Source organism: Ylistrum balloti, unplaced genomic scaffold, assembly GCF_031769215.1.
Source record: "Ylistrum balloti isolate Yb309-2 unplaced genomic scaffold, AGI_CSIRO_Ybal_v1 Utg370076, whole genome shotgun sequence".
NCBI lineage: Eukaryota > Metazoa > Mollusca > Bivalvia > Pectinida > Pectinidae > Ylistrum > Ylistrum balloti.
Genome location: NW_026782115.1, coordinates 1,481,142 through 1,506,218, shown reverse-complemented (window position 1 = coordinate 1,506,218; position 25,077 = coordinate 1,481,142). Strand labels below are relative to the sequence as shown.

At 34.2% G+C, this 25,077-nt stretch overlaps 1 protein-coding gene across 1 annotated transcript in view; it reads left to right on the top strand.

The window, feature by feature from the left end:
- The window catches only part of LOC132549750 (MAP7 domain-containing protein 1-like), a 50,935-nt gene that overhangs the window by 20,110 nt on the left and 5,748 nt on the right, over positions 1–25,077 (top strand). The window contains exons 5-14 of the mRNA XM_060213707.1: positions 1,585–1,873; positions 9,144–9,341; positions 10,090–10,160; positions 11,464–11,745; positions 12,180–12,230; positions 14,860–15,353; positions 15,882–16,062; positions 16,464–16,568; positions 16,754–16,912; positions 17,261–17,889. Of these exons, the coding sequence (XP_060069690.1) occupies positions 1,585–1,873; positions 9,144–9,341; positions 10,090–10,160; positions 11,464–11,745; positions 12,180–12,230; positions 14,860–15,353; positions 15,882–16,062; positions 16,464–16,568; positions 16,754–16,912; positions 17,261–17,889 (2,459 nt within the window). The remainder of the gene's footprint in view (positions 1–1,584; positions 1,874–9,143; positions 9,342–10,089; positions 10,161–11,463; positions 11,746–12,179; positions 12,231–14,859; positions 15,354–15,881; positions 16,063–16,463; positions 16,569–16,753; positions 16,913–17,260; positions 17,890–25,077) is intronic.

Below are 25,077 nucleotides of genomic sequence, written 5' to 3'. Positions count from 1 at the left end.
TGAGGTCTCCCAGTTCTATGTTGCATGCGATTGTGTATGGAGTTGGAAAGGGAGTGACTCATTTTGCTTGTCATGTTGAATGTGTAATGAAGGGTTGGTGAGAAATTCCATTGTCTTTTGCTGAGAGAGTTGTTCCAGCAACAGTTTGTGGAGAAATTCCGGTACTGTCTAGTTTTGGTGTTGGTCCTACTAGGAACAGTACTACACATTCTTAGTAGCGAAGTGCAGATATGGCTGAAATTCAGGTGACCCGACAGATTTCTTTTGCTGATGAATCAGAGGAAGAGGTTAGATATTTGTGGAAGTATTGATCTTTTAAGGGATTATGTCATTGGTGTTCAATTGCTAGGGTGAGTCAACATATGTATTGTAGAATTCACATTATGCAATTCACCTGTTTATGATACAGGTATGCAATGCAGGTGGTCAGTAGGGATAAAAAAATTGTTTTGAATTTAAAAATTCATGAATGTGTCTGCATAACATCAGATTCTCTTCAGATTTATGGTTATAACTCTGGAATCAAATCGGATTATATATCAGTGTATTGGTATTTTGATACAGTATACAGTGGCTAAATGTCAAACTTCAGAACCTGCTAATGAACATTCGTTGTATTTTGCCATGTTGAATATCTAATAATGGCATTAAATATTCTTTGTTTATAAAAAATCAGTTAATGTGAATCGCTTCTGTGCTAGGCACAAAATTGAACAAATCGTAAAAAATGCTGCTTCTCTTGGGAAATAGCTCATGATTTCAGTTTCTGTATAAATTAACTGGTTTCTGTGTATTCACAGCAAACTGTGTTTTTTTAAACGCTAAGAACGCTACCCAAATCATGCTAGCAGCCTTACTCAATTTACCAAAGTTTTATTGATTTTTTTTTTATCTTGAATTTTCATTGACGTCACTTGAATGATGTGAGATGCAAACCCTGCATATACCACATCAGAGGTTTGTCAGGTGTGTTGAGTGCTTAATTCTTTCTTTGTGAAATGTTTATAGAGATTAGGAAAGATAACGGAGTAAAATTGATCAGAGAAGCTATGTTGACACCTAGGTTGGAAACAGAGTAATTTTTAGTGTAATGAATGAAATGAATCATGTTCATGATTTCAGGTACAATGTGTGAATGAGTACGGAAATTATGTCATTTCAGGAAATCTTTGCTACATAGTGACTTCCATGCTTTTAATACTCCAAAATGACAGCAAATCATCACGATTTGGAATGATGGTGTAAAGCATGTTATACTTAGAATTCTATTCTGTAGAGAGTGCTGGGGGCAAATTGAGATTAACGGGTGAAGGGCAATGATTTCAATTCAAAAATGTTTCTGGTATATCAAAAATGTTCTACTCCAGGTAAAAGCTGGTATACAGTAAGTAACATGGTACTCACAATGCTGTTATTAACATGTTTTTTGATTATCATGTCAGCTTTTAGAATTTCAAACTTGATGAAGAAATTATAAAAATTTACAGATTTTGCCTTTAATTTTTATCCTTTCATTCTACATACTGTTGTACAAATAATTAAACTGACTGAGAAACATGACATTCTCATTCTTTGTTTTTTCAGGCGAGAAAAGAGTCCATCATCCAAAAGTCACAGGAACGCATTACCCGTTACGAGCAGTGGAAGGCGAGTGGTAGAAAAGGTGGGCGAGTGTTGGTGTACGGGTTTGGCAGCCGTACACCTAGAGAAGTGTGTCAGCCAGTAGATCGACGACGATCATCGTCTCATAGTGCGCTTATACGTCGCTCCCCTAACGGGTCTGATTCGGACTCGTGGCGACCCCAGCGTCGGGCCGTGTCCGCCTGCAGCACGGTCAGGCGGCACTGCTGTATTGATATTAATCGCCTCACTGGTATGTGCTCTTCTTTTCATTAACACTGCAACATGTCATATGTCAAATTTACCCCCCAAAAAAAATAAATAAAAGAAAAAGGAAAGAAACAATCAAAAGCAAACAAAAGAGAAAAGTTAATTTTTGCTCATTTGGATTTTACATCTGCAATTATCCTGTGGAAGATTAGCATTATAATAGTTAATATTTCTCATTTCTGAAAATTGTTATTTGAAGAAAAACATAAATATTTGAAAATAATAACATCATAAATCTTGTAACTTGTTACTTTGACTTGAAAATCAATTAATTAGAATATTAAACTTCAATTTAGATGTCAATGACAGTGCTTCAGTGGTCTAATTTACAATCTTGCTGTTGTTGTCATGATTGGAAAAGACAATGTTATATGCAAATCTCAATTGTTCTTTTTCCATGAATCTGAATGAAACCCATTATACCGCAAGTCTAAAGCTTCAATATATATCACGGAAGAAATCCAAAATATCATTATTCATTATGCGGAAATTTCAAATTCTTCTCTGTAATGAAATACTTTATTATTTAGAAGAAGGTGCTTTCCTGACTTTAGAATCAAAGCCTTGCTGTCAGAATTCTTGCCAATATTTCCTACCAGAATTTTGAGGATGGGGAGAGAGCTTCAGTTTTCGGCATGCAATGTTCATTTTATTTGACATGTTGTATTTCCCGCTCTTGCTAACTCTCTCTTTTATTTTTTAGATATACTTTCAGTATGCCTTTACTTTACTCTGTATCCTATATATTCATTTAACCTCTGTATTTTTTTGTAGATTTTTTTTACTAACTTGTGCTATTCCAAATTTTTGCTTTTGGTGGTTGGTAGTGGATAGTTTAGCTGATTTGCAGTGTACACTAATAACATAGATGCATATATAACTAAAACTGTGTTATCTGTGATGTAGAAATTAATTCAAGAATAATAGATTGATATGAAATAAGTAACAATTCTACTTCAGTTCTTTTTCACTTACCCTACCCCTGGACTGTTTAATGCAAATATGAAGCGTTACGCTTGAATTAATAAAGATATTAATATTTTTCTCCGAAATTTGAAAATGGATTTAATGAAGATTGATTATTTATTATGTAGATAATTTTACATTGATTAAAAATACCACACATTATTTGATTAATAAAGGTATATCACTTTATGGAATTAAGTTTAGCATTGATTCATTTCACTGGTGCACAATGCTTTTGAGGCAAGCTTTGTCCACCATCTGAAATAGCCTGTTGATATATGTGTGCATTACAACAGTTGGAAGTGGTACTGAAAGTCAAAGGTAACCAAATTGGATAGGTGGATGGGGAAAGATAAACTAAATTGTACATTAAAATAACAACTCTTACAGCTGAAGAAAAAATTGCTGCATGGAACTCAACAATGATATCTGTTCTCATTTATATAACCATGGTAATAGAAAAACAAAGGAAAAATGGAGACCTTAGCTCTGCGGAGTTTATGTGGTGATAGCCTAGTGGTTGCTGTCATCCATTTTGACATTAACGTTGACATGAGTTTATGGCGAAATTATGACTATTTACTAAAGGGCAAGGCACAGTGAACTTGTTAATGGTTTATACTGGGTTACAACATAAACATGCTTCACTATTACAAGAAACATGTTTATCATACAAAACAAGATTTGAAAATTAGACAGTACTAATACTTTACAGAGTCACCTAATATCAAATCTTTTAGTATTAATCAGTCTTCAAAAGAAAATATTTTAGCATATTCTTACAGAAATATTTCTGAAATCTTCTCCAAGTGTTTCTGTCAGTCTTATTTATGTGTGTTCAATAGACCATATATTTAAAAGTCTATATACATAGATTATATAGCTGGGTTACAGATATACACTGTGCATATTTATTAATACTTATAGACAAACCAGATAATTGGATGAGATATATTTGATACCACGAGGATAACATTCTGAAGTAACTTTGCAGTGGCATGAATGCATGAGAGCAGAAGTATTAACATATCTTGCAAATCAAATTTTAATTTCATCTCACATCTGCTAACTGCTTCATTGTTATTGAGATGCTGTATTGGATTTAAACTTGTTAAAGCCTTATTACGTGAAATGCTTTACAGAAATGTTTACATAAGAGATAATTCATATTTGAGAAAAAAATAAACAATATTGAATAGATTGCTTGTTGAATATTATCAAATGTTTTGTAGACAGAAAACTAATCTGTGTGAAATGCAATTGCGTTATATGCATTTACATATAACTTTTGCGCCTGGAGCTGCATATAAATTGGCATTGAAATAATTTTGTTGCATATCAATTAGAAATGATGTAATGATTCCGATTGAAGTAGTATTGATGACTGTATTTTGTTGCATTAGATGCATTTTGTTTGTTTAATTTGCGTGTTTTGCCTGCTGCATTGCCTGTTTCTTGACTCCTTAGGCTATCCAGGAAGTAGTCCTCCTTCCAAACTCCTGTCTGCGTCAACAGGTGCCCTCTATCACTCGTCTAAGCGTGATTTCTCCTCGAGTGGCAATCTCAGTGTTCGGGGTAGACCAGCAGAGTCTCTCCTGGGTAAGCCTACAATGTCAACTGTGCTGTCTCACAATGTCCTGTGGCGTCCTTGTTCTTCGTAGGAAGTAGTTAAAAACCCAACACCAAGAATCTCATTTTGGAATTGTCTTCTGGAGATATTATCTCTTATGCAAGCCGAGTCTTCATCTTAAACTTACCTCGACGGTGTCTAGTATAAGAGGTTTGGAAGGGGAGATAGGTAGTGAGTTGATGGGAAATGGATTTTGTCTTCATATTAAAATCTTTTAATGGGGTCACTCTTCTTTTGAGATCATTAAGTAGAAAGATTTACCATTGTTTATCAAGAATATTAATAATCAGCTCTGTCTATGATCTTGGGTTGTAGGTTTGACGGCAAAATTCATTATTTTGGAATCACTATTTATCAGTATAGTGTTAGATTCGTGATCTTGTCAACAAAGTTTAGTATGAGGGGGTCTATCTTATGTCATTGCCATTAAAATTTGTCTTAGTGGATGTGAAATTGAGGTTTGGTCTTCTTTTTTTTTTATGTAGAAGGTTTCAGTCTGAAATATTGGATCTAAATTCGAACATCAGAATTGTTTACACGGTACAGAGTTTCTTAGTTTTCTGTTTGCCTTTGTAATAAATCAGTAATTATTTCATAGAATTGTATTCTGTTGGCAAAAGGTAGTTGGATTGGTTTTGCATCTTACAAATTATTACATACCATCTTGAGATTGAATATTGTGATTAAGTTATGTTAATTCCGATGGCAGTCTGTCTATCAAATAGGTAGCCTTCTGGACTTGTGGAGCTTTTGAAAAGAGAAATGTTTTAAATATGAGAAATTATTTCTTGTAGGTAGGGAACAAAATATTGTTACATTTATCTCATCTGGAGACTGACATATTTAGTGACAATTAACCATTATGTCAGTATAATGATATGTAATGGCTCTTCGTTACTATAGCAACATCTTGACAAGAAAAGAGTTATCTGATCACGAAGTTATAGGATACTGTGTAGCTGTTTCTATTTTAAGTGAAAGAAAAAAGAAATTGTGAAGATAACAGTGTTATAAAATTGTGTCAGGCAGCTTGTGTGTAGTGGAAGGGAACATTCTCTGTCACATTTAAGTTTCTGTAGCAGCTGATATTGTTAAATATAAGTGTAACAGTAAAATCAAGCTTTTTAATGGGGTAGGAAATGTGACCTTTCAAACTGTTATTGTATAAGTTGGTCCATAGATAGGATCTGCTAATTGTTTCCCACTTTTTCAAAGGCTTTAAGAAGAGAAAGTTATCCCCTGTAGGAGCACATTGTCCCAGGCAATATGACTCTCTAAACTTTTAACATTAACTTCTGTTTGTGGGATTAACAGCAAAAAAAAACATAATAAAAAAATCTTTCACGAATTTTACTAGAAGATATTTTGCACTTAAGTAAAAGGTGGAATTGAGTTGTTCTATTTCCGGAATTTATTTGGTTGTTGTAGAATATGGATGATTTGTTCGGTCACAACCTCTTTTTGTGTTGATTTAACATCCTATCAAGATTCCCATACTTTTCAGTGGTTCGAGGCTATAGCTGAGCTTTAATCACATTTATTGGAGAGCAATATTTAAAACTATAAATTCCATTAATGTATAGGTGGTAATGTGGCTGGTCTTCTGTAGGAAAAGCTGTCTATCGTTTTCATGTATGTCGGGATGTTGCTGTGAAAACATTTTGATTGGGCACATTTTGAAACGTAGAAGGAACTTTAGGGAAGATCAGGAGAGGAAAGCCGTAGATATAGGTGTCATAATTTACAATGGGGAAGAGATTTTGTCCTGGCAATGTTAAATGTGTTGTGTTTGTCTATTGTATGTCATAAAGAGAAGTTATGATGCACGTCAAGAGAAATTAATTGTATGTTTCTAGTAATTTATTTTATAATTGTGATGATTTATGTAGATATGATTGATTCTTGGAAATGTTGATATGTATTTTGTCATGTGAACGAGTACTAATTTTTCAACCACTGTATTATGTTACTAATGTGCATGATCAGACTTAACGCAAGTTGCATGCCCTAAATATCAAAGTGTCTCGTAGGTAGTGTAAAACATTTTTTACTTGTCTGATACTAAGACGATATATCGTTCCTCTACCCCTTAGATGAAATAAATAGCTAAAAATTAAAAGGAGAAAAAAAAATAAAGGAATTTTGAAATGCCGCAAAGTAAGTCTGATGAGCTGGGGTAGATGAATGGGAGGTTTTTTTTCACAATTTTTGTCGATTTTCCTTTTATTTCTTTTGTTCAGTTTAATAATTATCTAAGAAAAAATTTTTCTGTAGTCTTACTAAGTTTTGTTTCTTATTGATTTTATTATTAGATGTGCTTTCTTGTCGTTCAACTTTATCACATGGTGTTGTTGATATCATCACACTAAATTTCAACATATCACCACAACTCATAAACCACAAACAACCAATACATATTTCACTTAGTTTAAAAGGGAGTTAAAGCCAAGCAATGTCATAACCCTGAGTTCTGCATCAATAATTAATAGCAAGTTAATGTGTCATCACTAGAGTCAACAATGGAAATTCTCACATGGCCAACTGCAAACCTGATTGGCTGCATCAATTTTTCGTTTTTATTACTTTTTTATCAGTCAATCCATGGTAATGAAAAGAAGCCAAAAAATGTTTTGTTGATGATAGATATCTACAGGTCCTTTTATCATTGTACCTCTATCTGGGATAGAAAAACAGATATGATACCATGTTAAAATCATTGAATGAAGATAAAGGTTATTGTTACATTAGGGATTTGAAGTAGTATGACTCGGTACTGAAAGATACAGACACTTAGAAACAGGAAAATATTTTCATAATATCATATTTTTGTGGAATAAATCTCAATAACTAACGCAGAAAAGAATTTCATGCAGGTATTATTTTTTAAAAGGATTTTAAAATTGAATGAGTGAGATGAACTCTTCCTGCTTTTAACTTGTTACATTTCAAGATTCAAAATAATAATTTGAAAAAATTAAGTGTAAAGGGCAGATTTTCATTGCATTGACAAGTAAATCTTCTGTATTGATTTTAGTCTATAGTCAAATGGTTAAGGCAAAGTTTTCCTGCATTCAATAAAATCAATAGCGATGTAATGAAATTTGCATGCATATATAGACTTAACTTTACAACCAGCTGATCTTTTTATGTACATGCATATCTATAGCATTTCTGCTGCATTTGTTTTGCATTTTAAATGTACATCACAAAATATAGAACTACAATTTCATGTCTTTACATATCTGAAATCATATACTTTATTTGATATAATAACCACTCCAACTGCCACTAGGATCAAATATGAATTTACATTTTGTAGAAGAGGTGTTTTAAGTTTTCATTAAAATTGGTGTTACATGTTTCAACTCCAAGAATTTGGTGTGACCAGAAATTCTTATAACTTACATTGTAAAATTTTTTGAAAGTCATATTAATATTCTGTATCTTTACATCAGAATATACAATTTGAGTAGTACGGTTATGTATAAGATGCCAGTGTATGGCAATGAAGAACCATCTTTACATCAGGTGGCATTAGGTGGAGTGCTTTTATGTTAAATACAGTAGAATGTGACTGTTTGCTGTTTCTATTATGGAACCTCTTTATGAGGCCATCCGGTGCAGGTAAAACATGATCAATATCAGGAAAGGATCTGCAGTATAGAAATAAATCAATGAATGGATACACACATCCTGTAAACAGTCTGCATCAGATCTCGTGTTTTTTTTTTTTTACTTTGCATATGATCATATTTGTATAAACAAATTATTGTTTGCAGAAAATGCTACAGTAATATTGATATTTGACTTCATTTAGGTTGAATAAAATTGGTTTCTGTATATGTAAATGTTTGAATGAATTTTTAAAATTCATATGTGTATAAGTTTTATGATGAAACAGCAAACAGTTTAATCAACAGGAAGTTTTGTGTGCTACAAGATTCCATGTGATGCAGATTTTTTTCTTACAAGAAAAATAGAAAAATAAAAATAAGATAGAAATAACTGATACTAGGAATCTAGTTATCAATTTCCTGGCAGAATGGACAGGTACAACTACTCATATCTTATCTAATCTAAAGTATATGCTGGTAAAGGTGTGTAGAGTAAAATTGGGTGTCGGTAAATTATGAGCTAAAAGTTTAAAAGACATGAAAATCTTGTGGCAATACATATCAAGACTTTCTATGTGAATCTGCCTTAGCTAGATGTATAACTAATTTACCCTATTCTAATATATTACCCATATGAGGAGGTGACCCTTGCCAGGGTCAGCAGTTTAACACCCAGAGGTGAAGGACACTGCTTACAGCCAAACAATATTAACACACCCAATATTATATTCACTATTAACATTTTTTGCTCATGTTGTTTGTGAACCTTGGATTGATGTCGTGTTTTCTTTTCTTTTTTTTCCTTTTTTCTCTCCTCCCATCCCATTCATTTACCGATCCATTCATCCATATCGACCTATCCATGCCAAATTTATCCATCCGGTAACTCCTCAACTATCTGGATGGCACCACATTTGGTTTGGTTTTTTGGCGGCACTTTGATTCACCAACACAAAATGACCTGACAACTGACCATGTACACATGGCAGTGTTAAACTCAATCCCAGAGGCAGGTCCCACGAAGAGAAGTCGCTCTTTTCTAGCACCAAGTGGCACGCCCCCTACCCGTCCTAAGAGCACAATGAACCTAAGCACGAAGGAGAATGTTCGGCTGAGGGACCCCAAGACTACACCAAGGAAGCCCCGCCCAGCCAGTATAGCAGGTTCCGTACCAAGCTTTATCTCTGTGGAAAGTCCCAAGGGAACCTCACGAAGCAAGAGCACAGACAGACTAGCCAGAGGTCAGTGCATTTAGACTAGGGATAACATATCTTGTAAATGTAACACTTAAGTAAAGAAGAGGTCATATGTCAGTCGTTGTTGTTCATAACTTCAACAGACTTTGAGATAAACAAGGTATTTAAGGTGAACTTCTAAAAAACAGCCATCATATTTTGACTGTTTATCTCACTAGAGGTAAGAATGCTGATGTTTGCAGTAGCTCTTGAGCTAAGAGACAGATCTTGAAAGGATGTTTTGTTGCTAGGGTACTAGGTTTAATAAAAAAAAAAAAAAAAAATTTCACTGTTCAATGATGAGTCCAAAAAACGCTTGAAAAAAAACCCAACTTAATCACCTCATTTCTCTGATAAAGACTGAACCAACCATTTTGATATGTTCAGAGTTTGATGAAGGAATGAAAATCAGACTGATGAGGCTGGCATGGTAGCATTGAATATTTATCTCCTTCATTAAATCTGATTACAAGGAAGACCAGTAGATGGTGCAAAGTCCATCCTGGTATCTGATTTTCTGTTCAGAGCAAGTTCTTTGCCATAGAGGACTTAATTAATATTGATAAAGCTTTAGTACTTTGCTTGATTTCAATCTGGCGTCTTTTTAAAGACGTTGAATGGAACATCCCAGTAAAAATTATCGCCTTTAGAACTAATTTATTTTCCAGACAGGGTCTCATTATTATTTTAAAACAATACTATGCAGGACCAATGTTTTTTGTCTATTCTACTTTCACATTCAATTTCTCCTCAGATCGGCAGAAGACACCTTTGAGATCAACTCCTAAAAGAGAGAAAGACGAACAGAACCTACAAGAGAAGAAGGTGATTGTAATATTTGTATTCCTGTTATATGTTACCCTATAATGCAATTAATAACCGCATACTTATTTTATAATTTCATTTTGATATCAAACATTTACAAATGGATGAAGGTTAAAGAGACCTAAAGATTTGAATTTGATAAAAAGCCCAGTGTCCATTCAATACACAAGCTGAAGACCAGACCCCATTGCAGGTTAATTATGGTAATCAGCCCAGCAGTGTTGGCTCTAAACTTGACAGGTGTGTGTATAAGGTGTGCCCAAGTTTGTGTACAAAGTTAGGAATTCACAGTTTGGATACGTTCATGTCTTATTCTGATATGAATTACCTGTAATATGATACTACAATTAGCTCTGTTGGTATTTCATTTCTCTCACAAAGGGAGACGATTTGTAATTGTATAAAAAGTAGGTGATGGTGAAGATAAAGGTCAAGTATTTAAATTTGATGACCAATTTACATATTTCATGATATAGCCAATATTTTCTAGGGAAGTTGGTACATTACATAAAAGTGTTTTGTTGTTGCCTCGTTCTACCCTCTACCCTTACCATTTCTTGACATATTGTGATTTTTGGTCAGGTTTAAGTCACTAACGTAGATTATTATCCAGGTCAGGAATACTGACCAGAAGTCTATTTCCTGAGAAAGGAAAGTCCATGCCGACCAGATCTCCATTTCCTGTTAAAGAAAGGTTAATGTAGGCTGAAAACTCACTGTCTTTTATATGCAAGATTGTTTCTGTAATATCAGATACCTCAACTACATGTAATTGTTTACTGGAGATAGATAACGCCCCAAAACTTTCAATCCATCTCTCATTTGCAACATGCATATATCTACTTGCAAAAGTTTGTTAATTCTAAGAATATACTATTTAAATTATTCTTCACTAGCCATTTTATGTATACGTATGTTTTTTGCATCTAATAATTAAAAGATGTTGATATTCACCACGATGTTATGAATTGTTTCAAAGCTCTATTTCCTGTTCCCTTATTTGTTGATGTTAATATTGAGTTTCTGATGAAGCTGTTCGAAGTTTACCAAAATAAATGAAATCCTGAAATAAGCATTACATGTACAGAGTAATTTGCACATATGAGTTGTGAGGTGAAATGAGGGTAAGGTTTCATACCATTGGCAACTTTTTAGTTGTTAAGAAATACCTGTATGTAAACACTTCAATTTTGTTTGTGAAACCTGCTCCAGTTACAAGGGGAATCTACAAGCTTTCTTGGTTGTTCTGATATTCCAAGAACAATTTTTTTTTTCTAATACATCATGAACAAATGTTTTGTAGGATAAAAAAGGAAGCAGTGTTGATATTCGAAAACTCACAGAGAGAAGAAAAGCTGAACTTCAGAAACTGGCAGAGAAAAAGAAAGACGCCAAGGAGGATAGTGGAAGTGACCACGAGAAGACACCAGAACGATCTACATCCCGTGTTAGTCAACAGAGTATTGACCGCCTGTCAACACCCAGGATTGCCAAGTACAAGAATGAGACACCAACTAAAACAGATACTGTGAAGGACCGAGTGACTCCCTCAAGAGAACGGGCTGCCACACCCACTCAGACAAAGGTAAATATTACTGGAGACTCGGACACCTAATCTGTGGATCACTTCAGGAATGCTTGACCTGTCATTTCTATTGGGTCATTATACCTGTTTAAGATGACCATTTTGTATGAAATTTCTGCTGTTGATGTTTATTCATGAGCTTATGTTGCGTGTTAGAGAAATATTTGCTGTGCTGCATATCTTACTACTTGTCAGTAACATACATGTTTCTAAGTAAGATGTATTGATTTCTGTTGCTAGTGAAGGAAAAAATATAGATTGTAGCTGGAAATATAGACCAAACTAAAATCAATTATGACCTCTGTTTTACTTAATATATTTCATGAAATTATTTGAATGAAGATTTTTCGACCTATAGCAATATATGTAAAGTAAAACTTAAGACACTGTAACAAGTCTTGTAAACTGAGACTGTGTGTGCTGCCCTTTTGCAGGGAACAAAGAAATCTGTTACAATTGTAGCTCCCCAATCTTCTCCTAAGAAGGTTAGTCCAGTGCATGCATTTATCACCAAAACAAACCCTAATTTATCAGGAGGTTTATAAACTGAATCTTTTGTCCAATATAAACCAGTTTTTTAGTGTTATCTATTTTGATATTTGAACATGTTTCTAAAAATACATTTTTTGGTGTAATGTTGGACAAAAAGTTCAATTTGTAAATCCTTCCTGTTGTGGAAAGTATAATTAAGGTTGTACAGTTTTATAATTTTATTTATACACCTGTGGTATCATTGTATGCTGTTTAACTGACATACTAACATTTTTTAAAATTTTTTGTTTTTGATAAATCATTTGATTTTCAGCATGTTATTCTTGATTTGAACATTGTGGCCATCATAGATTTCTTCGCTCAACTTTTGGTAGAAAGAAATTAAGAAAAGGCATCTAAGCTCTCCTACTGTTTGCATATTCCAAACCTGATTGGGTAGAAATAGGACAGTGATTGTTCATAGATAGAATATGTTGTTATTTTCTGCATGTCGATAAAAAACATGTACTTTAAAGACAATGAAGAGTGAATGAAATAAGATTTACTTTAATTTGTGACCACCATAAAATACCTCTGCGTATGTAATATTACCACATTTAAGGTTTCGTTGGTGAGAAATTTCAGACCTCTGTGGTCCACTGGAAATAGAAGAAAACTGTTTTACTAAGTTACTTCTCAGTCATCTACCAAATATTGGTGTGAATTAAGGTTGTCCTTAAGGAGTTTGCAGATGCTTGTTTAGTGTGGGATGAAATATGCTATGTGGTTTGCAGAAATTTGTCTGGATAGTCACTGTTATGTGTTGTTTTTAAGCTGTACACTTGTAGTCAGCGACTCCTGCGAATGCTGTTTGTCATTCTAGATTCCTTACACTTGTGTAGTTATCAGAAATGTTCTGCATGAAAAAAGGTTGATTTTCATGTAAGCTATCAGTTGATTTTTGTATTTCACAAACTATTTTAACTTGTATTTTTGGGTAAAGATCACTCTAAAATTGATTTTTTTTATGAAATAGCTAATAACATTGATGTTTTCAAATGATTTATGATACATATGCTGTGTATTTTAAATGTTACTAACAGGTGACGGGTTGACTACATAATTAAGAAAACAATATTACCTGTTATCATATAGTGGACAATTCATTCCATACATTCCTGCATTTATTAAATCAAAATTTTATATAAAACTACACGTTTAACAAAGGCAGTATTAACATTGCAAGCTTAAGAGAATTTGTTGCTGATATAAACATTAGTATCTATTTGGAAAAAAGGAAATTGAATTATTATTTTCAATTAGCTTAATCTCATATTATAATTGGGGAATTTTGAATATGAACGATGTCAAAGTTATATTTCATAGTACTACCAGGCACAATACAAAACCTGCATTGTCTGCCTGACATATGTTTATGTGTATATAGGTAGTAAAACATATATGTGAGTAATTATCCATGCTTTTGTATATTTATAGAGCAAGTGTATCAAACTTTTTATCGGAAGATTTATTACTGTAATGTTTCACTGATGTGACACCATAGATAAAACTCTAATGGCTAGCTTGACCTTTGAACTTGTAGTAAAAACATCGACAAGGCGAGATGATGCATTGTTGGTACAGAAGGATGCACATTTATTTGCTTTTTAGTATTGTTAGCTTTGACTAGTCAATTAACAGACTCAATTGTTAGGTTAATGTAGATATGTACCTAGCTGATGGAATAGTGACGAGGTATGCTACAGAGAGATATTTAGAACAATTTTTGTGTAGGTGAGGGGAAAAAAATGAGTTAATGATGTTTTGAACTCCAATACAACTTATGAATCTAACTAGACTCATACAAAATGTTCTGGTTGTTTCGCATCCACCTTACTATTTCTGTGTAAAGGTATATCACCTTAGCAATGGTCACTGGTCAGAGCTGACCTTAGGTGAGTGCCACGACAAAGGCATAACATGAGTGGTCAGTGGAAGTGTAGTATATCTAACCTGAAGTGAGCATTTGTAGCCAAAAGTGATATTGACTAGTACTTGTCTCGTTAAGTCAGACTTCAGTGGAGAGTGAAAGTCTAGTTCAGCCAAGTATAAGGAGAAAGTGAAAGCCTAGCTAAGCCTGATTTAAGTGGAGAGTGATAGTCTTGTAAAGATATAGACCAATTAGAAGTCAGTAAAAAGCTTACTCAGCATTGCAATGTTTTTGGTTGTCATCAGTTTTACTGGTAAAAAGAGATAAATTCGGTGTCACATAATTATGATAGCTCCAGTGTGGAAATCAATCTGTGCTTAATTACACATCTGCAGATTGATAACTCCTTGTTTCCAGCCATAGCAGATTTCAAATCGTTCCTTATCTCATATTATGGAAGCAATGTATTGATTACCACAGAATATTCCACAAAGTTTTATTAGGTTATGTGTGCTTTAATGCGGCACTGAGATTTTAGAGGTAATAAATTGACTGAAAGGCTGTTATAATATCATTTTGTAGTTATTCAATTATTTGTCTAATACCCAGTTTCAAAACTTTATACTATGGACATGGTGTGTTACAAACAGATGGATTGTAAAGTTTGTTCTGCATTACAGGTTTATGATTAATAAATTGATGTTATGTTGCAGACAAAAACACCCAAACAAAAGGATAAAGAAAACAAAGAACCTTTGAAAAGGAAACTAAGCAGTAAGGAGAGCAGCACTGAGGCCCTAGACAGCCCCAGAGCCTCTCCAAAGCCCACTAAAGATGTCAAGGCAGACACCCGTGCCCAGTCTGAAACTGAGGCTCCGGAAGAATTGGCCAAAGTTACATCACCTCGGTCTGTTTCCCCAGCCTCATCCAAGTCTGAGGATGAGGAGAAATCTGTCCCAGTTCCAAAGAAGACTCCTGAAAAGGTTGTAAAGATTGTAGAGCCAAACGAAGAGACAACCCCATCAACTCCAGCACAGAGTAAACCAAGTGCACCTTCCACCCCAGCTACACCTGCATCTGCCCCCAAATCAAAGAAGGAGATAGAAATGGATGAATATAAAGCCAAATTGGCTGAAAAGCGCAGACAGGCAAGAGAGAAAGCCGAGAAAGAGGCAGAGTTGGAGAGACAAAGGCTGGAAGCTATCAGGTAAATGAACATACTACTTGCACCATTAGTGGGTAACAGAGATTGAATTATGGCCGAAAGCATGGTAGGAAACAAAATTGACTCTGACACCTTTCTGCACTTAATCGATTAAGAAGTGGAACATTGATTTTGTTAAGGTCAATTTAGGCAGTGAGTATTACATTACAGAAGAGCAATAGTCTACCTGATTAATAAAATTAACATGTCTATCCTTTAATGCACCCAGGGGACAACACATGAACTTTGATTAAAAATAGGTGAGGGGAATATAGCAGAACAATAGAATAGCAATAATCATAGGTTGACTTATTACCAGGCATGGGCATATGGTTGGATATATTGATAATGAGTTTTTAGTACTCAAAGATGAATTAGAAAATGGAGTATTGATATGTTTCCTTTTCATTATCACTTCTTGAGATGGAAATCAACTTGACACTGTTTTTAAAAAATGTACACAATGTTCAGGAATGCCAGAGTTTATTTGGCTGTATGGTTTGATACTTTACATTATCTATCTGACGACAGACTAGCAGAAGAGGAACGCCAGCGTCAGGAGGAGGAAGAACAGCGTCGGATGGAGGAGGAAGCAAGCAGATTGGCTCAAGAGGCTAGGAAAAATGAGGAAGAGAGGCTGAGGAAGGCCATTGAGGCAGAGGAACTCCGAAAGAAAGAGGAGGCAGAACGCCTTGAGCAGGAAAGGAAACAGGTGTGAATGGAATGATATGATCTATTTTCCACTCATTTATATAAATACATTGATTCTGGCTGTCAACATCTTGAGAGATTTCATACAAAATCATATAATAATATATTCAACAGTACCTTAGCTATGAAAGAGATCAATCTATGGATTAAAAGACTGGTAAAAACATATGGATGATTGTCAAATTGTTATTGTATGTAGGAATACATTTATAGAGTTTCCTTTGCTCTTGCATAACATGATTTATAAGCCTTCCTTTGATTTTTACACTATTGGCCAAGTGACAAAACAGGCTAAAGTTAAACTGCTGCAAATTGTCTTTATACAGTAATTTGTATGAAAAATATGTCACAAAGTGTATTATGGTAATTTTGAAAAATATTTTGAAATGATTACATTTTTAGAAAGAGGAGGCTGACAGAAAAGCTAAAGAGGAGGCAGAAAGGATGGAAAGAGAAAAACAGGAAAAAGCCAAAAAGGATGAAGAGGAGAGACTAGAAAGGAAAAAGGTACTTCAAATACACATTACAACACATACAAGAAAGAAATCCAGATTAAGTTAAAATGATATGATGGCATTCATAATAGGTTTGAATACTACCTGGTAGTAATATCTACTAACATCACATCAGTAAATTTCTTCTGCATCGTGCTAACTTTGTTAGACTTATTCATGTGTTTTTATACACTTTAGCGACTCGAGATGATCATGAAGAGAGTTAAGTCTGACTCCCCTATGACCGGATCCATGACTTCCTCAATGATTGGTACCAGCAGTTCAATGTCCGGATCACAGATTGGCTCTATGACTGGATCGATGTCTAGTTCCATGATCCTGATTGGCTCTGATAAGGTAGATTCATCTTAGAAACTTCAAATTTCACAAAATTAAAATGATTCATAATTAAATCTCTTTTATTCTCTTGTATTGATAAATTTTTCATCAGTTTAAAATAAAGCTTTTTTATTTTTCATATCTTATATTTATCACCTAAATTTGTGAAAATTTTAAATATCAAAGATATATAGATACATAGATCAAATTTTCATTCTCGGTAGAAAATTTTACAATAATTATTTTCTCATAACAGAAAATGTTTTGTCTTTTTATGTTAAGGAGTAAGTTAATGTTTTTTTTTGTGTTTTGATAGTAAATAACATGTGAAAAGCTCAATTTTCCATCTTATTTGTCACCATTCAGGGAGACTCTCCTTACCAGTCTCTGTCAAACTCCCCAAGCAAGAACAGTCTACAATCTAACGAGGGTGGAGAAGACAGTGCTGATGAGGCCAATGGGCTAGATGATAAGTCTGATGATAAGCCCAAGACAATGCTGCAATCTGCCACAGACACGCCAAAATTCAAATCACCTCTATTACAGAAACTAGTGGAAAGCAAATCTCAAAACGGGGGCAGCGAGACTCCCAAATTTAAGTCGCCCTTGCTGCAGAATCTGATGGGTAAAAAGAGGTTGGGCATGGATAAAACTGAAGACAAGACTAACGAGGTAACAACCAACGGGAACAAACAGGAGGAGCCAGTGGAACAAAGAGAGGAGAGTGGTAGTGAGCGAGTGACCGAAGGAGAAAAGGGACAGGTAGACTTTATGGTGATAGCAGACAATGGGAGTGAAAGAAGTGAGTCAAGAAATTCCAAGTCAGATGGAAGTGTAGATAGTGACACAAGTACTGCCAAGGATGTATCATTAGCAGAACATAAGTTAGGTTCAAACACTGTGATAATTAAAACTGAAGTGTCTTCGTCGTCACTGAATGGTGTATCTCAGAACGGAGAGATGGAGCAGTACCCACAGGAACTAGTAGACTCTAGGTAAGTCCTCTCACTGGTGTGTTGTGTTTGTGTTCACATAGTACTTTCGTCAGGAGTGGTACACACATCAGCTGCTAGTGCCACACAGTGCCAGCCGTTAGGGCCCCGCACTTCTAGTGTAGTATCCACGCCAGTATTCTTGCTGAAAACACAGCTCATGTGCACATTTGACATTCTCTTTCATCCCCTTCAGGAACCTGTAAATAATGGAAAACTGTAATGTACTGATTAATTTTCATTTTTTTAATGGAATTTCTTTCTGCAGAACTCTTCTACACTTTTAAGCTTACCTGACCTAAATAAAACAAGCTGGATAAACATTACACATGTGGATAAATGTTGTGATTAGTTTCAGTGGAGCTCTATGCTTTATAAGGTCCTGAAGTTGGAATAAAAACTGATTTGTACTGCTTTCTTATTGGCAGTTGCTGATTGTGACACATTTACTCAATTTGGGATTAAGAACCACCAACATTAAATTTCTGCAAATGTAGAATGTTGGGTTACATATTCCCAGAAGAACATATGTTTTCAAGGATGTACGTATATTTGAAGAATAAGAGGAGTGTAGATGTGTAGCACAAATTGTAAGAAATATGGTGATGACAGAATATGGTGCTTGAAATTTTGTTACGTTGACGATGTTGAACTGTGATATTGAAAATCTGTGTATGAGGACACAAATATGGACAAAACTATATGGAATAATTGTAAATTGATTTGGAGCCAGATCTGGAGTGATTCTGTGGATATTTTACTCTGTGGCTTTATGCATGCATATTCTTATTGAGGTCTTTAAACTTATATATATATATATATATATATTTCATATTAAGTCTCTATCATGCATGGTCAAAGTGCTTACATGGTAAGGGAGGTAACTCAGTGTCAATAAATTCATTGAGTTAATAATAGAATCATGTGTTCTGGTTCTTTTTTCTACATCTCTGTTCTTTCCTCATTTTCTCCTGTCACATACTTGGATGGAATCATGTAGCCACTTATCACGTTTCTGGTATCATAGCATGAAATGGTTTGCCAAACTTAGGATATTGACAAAAAAAAAAAAAAAACAAATCACTCAGTTGACACAGTAGTACATAACAAAAAATGTTGAAATTATATTGTTAACTTGTAGGTAGCTGTACAACTCTATAGGAGACTGGTGGCACTTTCGTTTATAGGACTGTTTGTTTAATTTAGATTTACAGGCCATAAATAATGACAAATCATCATATGAAGCATTTCTGCATATTTAAATATCACTATAACAAAATACATGATGTACAACGTAAATTGAAGTGAAAGTAGTGGTTTTGAAATATGAAAAAACTCTCCATTTCATATTAAATTGTTGAAAATTTTTGTTAAATTTGACATATACTTATTTCATTTATGAGAAAAGCATTCTTTGCCATTGTCAGAGGATCAAATGAAGCATACTTGTGACTCAGGTGTATATATAAAGTTGTCGTACACTTTTAACATTTGTCTGGTAATGGAAAATGTTGGTTTTGTGAAAGTTAAAAATGAAGTCGGAGCTAGCTTAACTAATATTTGTAGAAGTGATTAGAGAAAGTTCCTATAGGCTTTCAGGATAGAATTATTAATATTGTGAAGATTGTAGAGCTAATCTGTAGGTCACAGCTTGGAAAAGGATTAGATATGTGCAGACAAGCTTAAATATATTTTTGTAGTCATTGAATTTTTGTGTGTTCTTTTTCTTTTTTTTTTTTCGGTTTTTTTTTTTTTTTTTTTGCATTTTTGTCGGAATCCTAGAAAAAGTTTTTTTAAATACATGCATTAAAATGTTAATGTATGGTGATGTCAAAAGGAAGTTTAGTGCATTTGGCACTCCAGATCTAGCATATGAGTTATCTTTTTCATTGATGTGTTTGACCTATGTTAGACCTATACATAAACACATATATACAAGGGTTTATATAACACAGTGTTTATCAGTGGAATGCTTGAGTGTTGTTTAGATGAGTGCCTTCTTCAGACAAATAACAAGAAAATGTATCAACATACATGCACCACAGTTCAGACAAATAACAAGAAAGTGTATCACCATACATGCACCACAGTTCAGACAAATAACAAGAAAGTGTATCACCATACATGCCAGGGCTCTCACACCCCATTTTGGGACTGGGGCCCGGGGCCCTTAGAATTGGAAAAATAATGGTGTTTTCCTTAGAATTGGGAAAACTTGGGGTCTAAATTAGGAATAAAAGATACTATTTTGCATTGGAATTCGGCCCCAAATCTGGCAGATCGAGAGCCCTGCACGCACCACTGTTCAGACAAAGAACAAGAAAGTGTATCACCATACATGCACCACAGTTCAGACAAGTCTAAGTATACATAGCTAGGTATGTGTAGAGTATATGTAGAGTGTGGTCCCAAGACATGACTTCCATTCCATAAGTGTAACATTATATCCATTGAAAATTAGTCCACTGATTCTCGTCAGGTTTGTCATGTGAATCATCTGTGACCAATATGATAATGAGAGGTGAACATAGCACTCTGGTCTAATTGTGTACCCTGGTATGATGTATTACCTATCAAATCTTAACTGACAAACCCTATTTATACATACTGGTGTATTCAACAACAATGACAACAAAAGGACATAGCATTTTACTTACAGTACTGCAGCAGTGTTTGCTATAGTAAAGCTAGTAATATGAAAGGTGAACAAGCAGTGTTTTATAGTATCACATACACATGAAAAGGAAGAAGAAAAAGTGGAAATTTTATGCTTTCTGTGATGATCAAACTGTTTATGATTCCAGATTTTCTTGTTTCATCTGAAGGATATTTTACTTGTTCTTGGATGCCACTAGCCTGAATTTTCCCTTGTATTATCAGTTCACCTCGCTTCATATGTATACAACCTTTACCCTGGTATCTGTCTTCTGTTCACAGTGCGTCAGACTTTTAAACCTGACTTGTCTTAGCCTATGGCAAAGTCAGCTGTAGGTTACATCAACTTATGCATACGAGGATGCACTGGAAAATATGTTGTACAGCTTAATAAAATCTTGAAATCTTAGTTATTCATCACCTTAAATCAACAGAATAGTGATCTAATGGCAATTCAATGTTGAATATGTACTGTTAAGGTCAATTCAATTAGTGCAAATGTGAGCTAAAGTTGCTCATTCTGAAAAGTGAAATGTTTTTACATAGCATCAAAAACTTCTTTTTGGAATAGAATTCTTTTGAAAGCTTTTAAATTGAAATGATGATGAGGCTGGTCTATTGGAAAATGCAGATGTTTTCACAAGATAAAATCATTAATTTAAAAAAAAAAATGCTTCAAATTGCATTAACACCACAGAATCATGATTGGCCAAGTATATACTTCATATACTATGTATCATTCAAGGCATTGACATGTGGTAACTATGGGAGTGACCATGACCTGCTAGTACACATGTAAGTGACAAGTCAACAGCTACATGTAGGCATGTCTAGCTCCACTGTCAATCATTATAATCAATTTACGCAGGTCACTTGGTGCAGCAGAGGTCATCCCAGTATATGTACAGGTACTGTTGATGCATTTTCAGCTCAAACCTGGCCCAGTCTATGTTGTGCTACTGCAGCATACAGCATTTTTGTTCATGATTCTTGGGTTTATATAGAGTTGGACATGAAAGTGGATATCAAAGTGATCAGAGATATGTTACCTGATGTAATATTATATATTACTATTGAAACATAAAAACCTGAAAAATACAGTTTGATGTTTACAATACATGTACAAAAATCTTTTCATGAAAATACATTGTAAACTGTATCTGACCAAAGACAAAATGCAAAAGCTTTTATGTAAACGTTAAAGTCAAATTGCAAATGCTTTTGTAAAATGTAAAAATATAACATTTTAATGCCCCTGACATTTGATATGAAGTGTTACTCATGAAATTCGTGTTGTGTCCTTTCCTGTTCTGAATCAGTGTCTCCAGTTTAACAACTTCATTCTTTAAGGGATTTTACTCTATTTTGATACAAAGGTCAATAATTATAATACGTTGGATAAGTGGATGTTTCAGGGTTCCTATAGGTCAAGGTTTTTGTTACTTTTTATATCAATGGGTGACATTAATCTAATTCATTCCTCATAGGATTTCGATCAAATTATACATGGGTCAATGATGCCATATTCTCGGATGAAGTCCTTTAAGGTTCCAAGGTCAAGGTCATCATTACACAAATGTCAAACATTGTCATGAGAATATTTCAAATAGATTCATGTTTTAAGATCACTTTTACTCTCTCTGAAAATTTGTCAAACAATTATACTTAAAAGCATAAACATAGAGATGGTGGGATTCTTTTATTACAGACATGTTCTAGTTTGCTGTTTTAGATGAGCTGTTAAGATATTGATAAATCACAATAGGTCAATGTTATGAGTTTCTGGATAAATATTTTATTTTTTTTTTTTTTTTTACTTTTCCATCTCTCAGAGAAGACATGTTATAGATAGCAAATAGATAACCTCGTACAAAACTGTTTTATTTCCTGGTGATAATGGAGCAGCTGATGTCCACACCTTGATAGTCAATATCTGGGACTATTATAGATACAATGGCCACTTATCAGACATGCTGTTTACTCTTTGATAAACATTGCACAGATAAATGTACATATATATCTCAGTAGGTGACAAGGTATCTTTATCATTTACACTGGGTGTGTACAGCTTAGTCATTCTCACATGCATAAAAATTACACACAAAATTATGTGGAAGTTTAAAAGAAGTGTTAGAATTATAGAAATAAGGCACTTAAAAAATGTATACTAATAGATTCATTTTCAAAAAGTAAATGTCCCGTTGACATTATCATATTTGACACGGGAGGTAGATAAAGGTGAACTACCGTAGCAAGGGGAGTCAAATAGTTTTACATATACATAATTGTTGGATGAGACAGTAACTGTTTCTGGATTATTAAATAATTATATTTTTAAGGCCAATCTCTAGCTGGGTCAATAACTTAACTTTTGCTGGGATAAAAATCTTAAAATCAGTAATTTCTGATGAAATTTTGCAAATGCAGATTTTTTTTTTTTTTATTTTGAACTGTACAGTTGTTACAGAAAATTGCTAATGTATTTGGTAAAAGGTTTCCGGATTGTGAATGCTTTGTTTTAAACAGGTGACACTGCACAGACAATCCATATATCAAAATAAGGTATATGGTATAGTTTATAGAAGATGTAGTGTAGATATGGGCACAACAATAGAGAGGTAATTTCATTGTCGTTTGAGTCCTCTTTATCTCTACTGTATTTAGTCCTACTTATCCTGATAAGGTGTATGTATATGGCATTATTTCACCGACAAACCCACGGCTATAAAGGTTTAATTGTATGTAAATGAGCACTTCAGGTATATATATATATATATGTGGACATTCCAACAGGTAGATGGATAAACAGGTCACGTGTCCCGCAGGCATCTCAAAAGCTTTTAAAGATTTATGTTACAATGTCGAATGAAAGGTCAACTTCTAGTGTGTACTCCTGTCATGAACACTGGTTTCCACGTAAACCTATTCATGATGCAACTAAAACATGTCACACCAGAATTTGAATAAACTAGCAAAGGCTTTGGGTAAGGATTGGTTTTGAGATGGCCCCTGAGTTGTACACAGGTAACATACTAGAGGAAGTGCTGTTTAGACACAGGGGTCACACCTTTCAATATGGAGTTGTGTTCAGGTAATGTTGTGTTTCTTTTCTGCATGTGCTGAACGTTTGCATCTAGTATTGATTTTTAGTTGTCGGGTCAGTTTTTACTCTGTTCTAGAGGTAGAATAGAACTTGTGGGATGGTACATACAAGTAAAACGTCGACAGGGATTGATATTTGAATGTGCGAGGTCCATGCCAGGATGTAGAGTCAATTCAATAGTTTAAAGGCCATAGCTTCTAGACCGCCGTGAATCTTGTCATATAAACATAACAGGGAAGCCATTTTGTTGGCCGCATTTTAACACATGTGTAATACAAAGTGCTGTTGCGAATGTTAGCTATGCTCTTATTAGGCATCCATTAATTCAGTTTGCTGTTGCATATTTCTTTTGACACATATCTTATTAGCATTAGCATTCAGATTGGTTGTTTGTAGATTTACCTGAAAACTCTTGCTGTAAGTGACTCATACCAGATTTGATTTATCATGATGTCAGAGAAAATGTGTGTTGGAAATGCAAGATTTATATGAGTTTTAAATGAAACGAGACTCTTTTCAGAGCAGACTAATTATCTGGAATGTGTATTCTTGTGTGCATTACAAAGCTGCTTGATTGCATTTGTCATCTTGTAATTTCAATACTTTATAATAGTTAGTACTCTGACACTGAAGCCTTAAAACATATATTACTTAAATGTCAACTGTAGAAATACATTATGTTAGATGAGTATGAAATAATGACTTGTTTTTATGTTATCTGACCATAAGTCGTGGTCATTTACGATCATTCTTCATCTGTCGGTGTGTATTAATTTTGTCCTGTGAACACAATCACTCCAGTAAACATGCATGGATTTTGATGAAACTTGATACACAGCCTTGTGCCATTAAGATCTCAGATTAGTTTGACAATGCCACTGATGGGATATAACTAACAGTGTTACAGTTTTCTGCAGTTTAAATTCGGTTGATATTAGTTAGAGGACTGTTACGGCCTACGGGCCTTGTGTTAGTGTCCTGATTCTACAGTATTAATTTAGATAGGTTACATTGCATGTGTGTATGATGTTACTAGATAAATCACATTATTTGCTGATTTTGTGGGTGCAATTTTTCAAATTGAAAATATGATGGATAAACAGATTGATTTCACTTACAAGTAACAGTGCTAGTGTATACATGTATCTGATGACTACCAGTTTTATCCTGCCAGAACAGTTACCTCTAACTGGAGGTACTTGATCAATCTAGTATTAAGCTTCATTTGGCTTTTTTATGCAAGTGTTTATTTACCTATCTTCACAAACTCATCTTCATAACTTACAAACTCTCCTTCATAACTTCAGTTCAGGTGCCAAGAATTTCTTAGTATTCCCAAAATTTATTCAATAGAAAATAATGTGACAATGAATTTTTTATTTTTACTAATTAAAATCTAGTTGAAAATTGCATGACCCTTTATTACTGGTTAC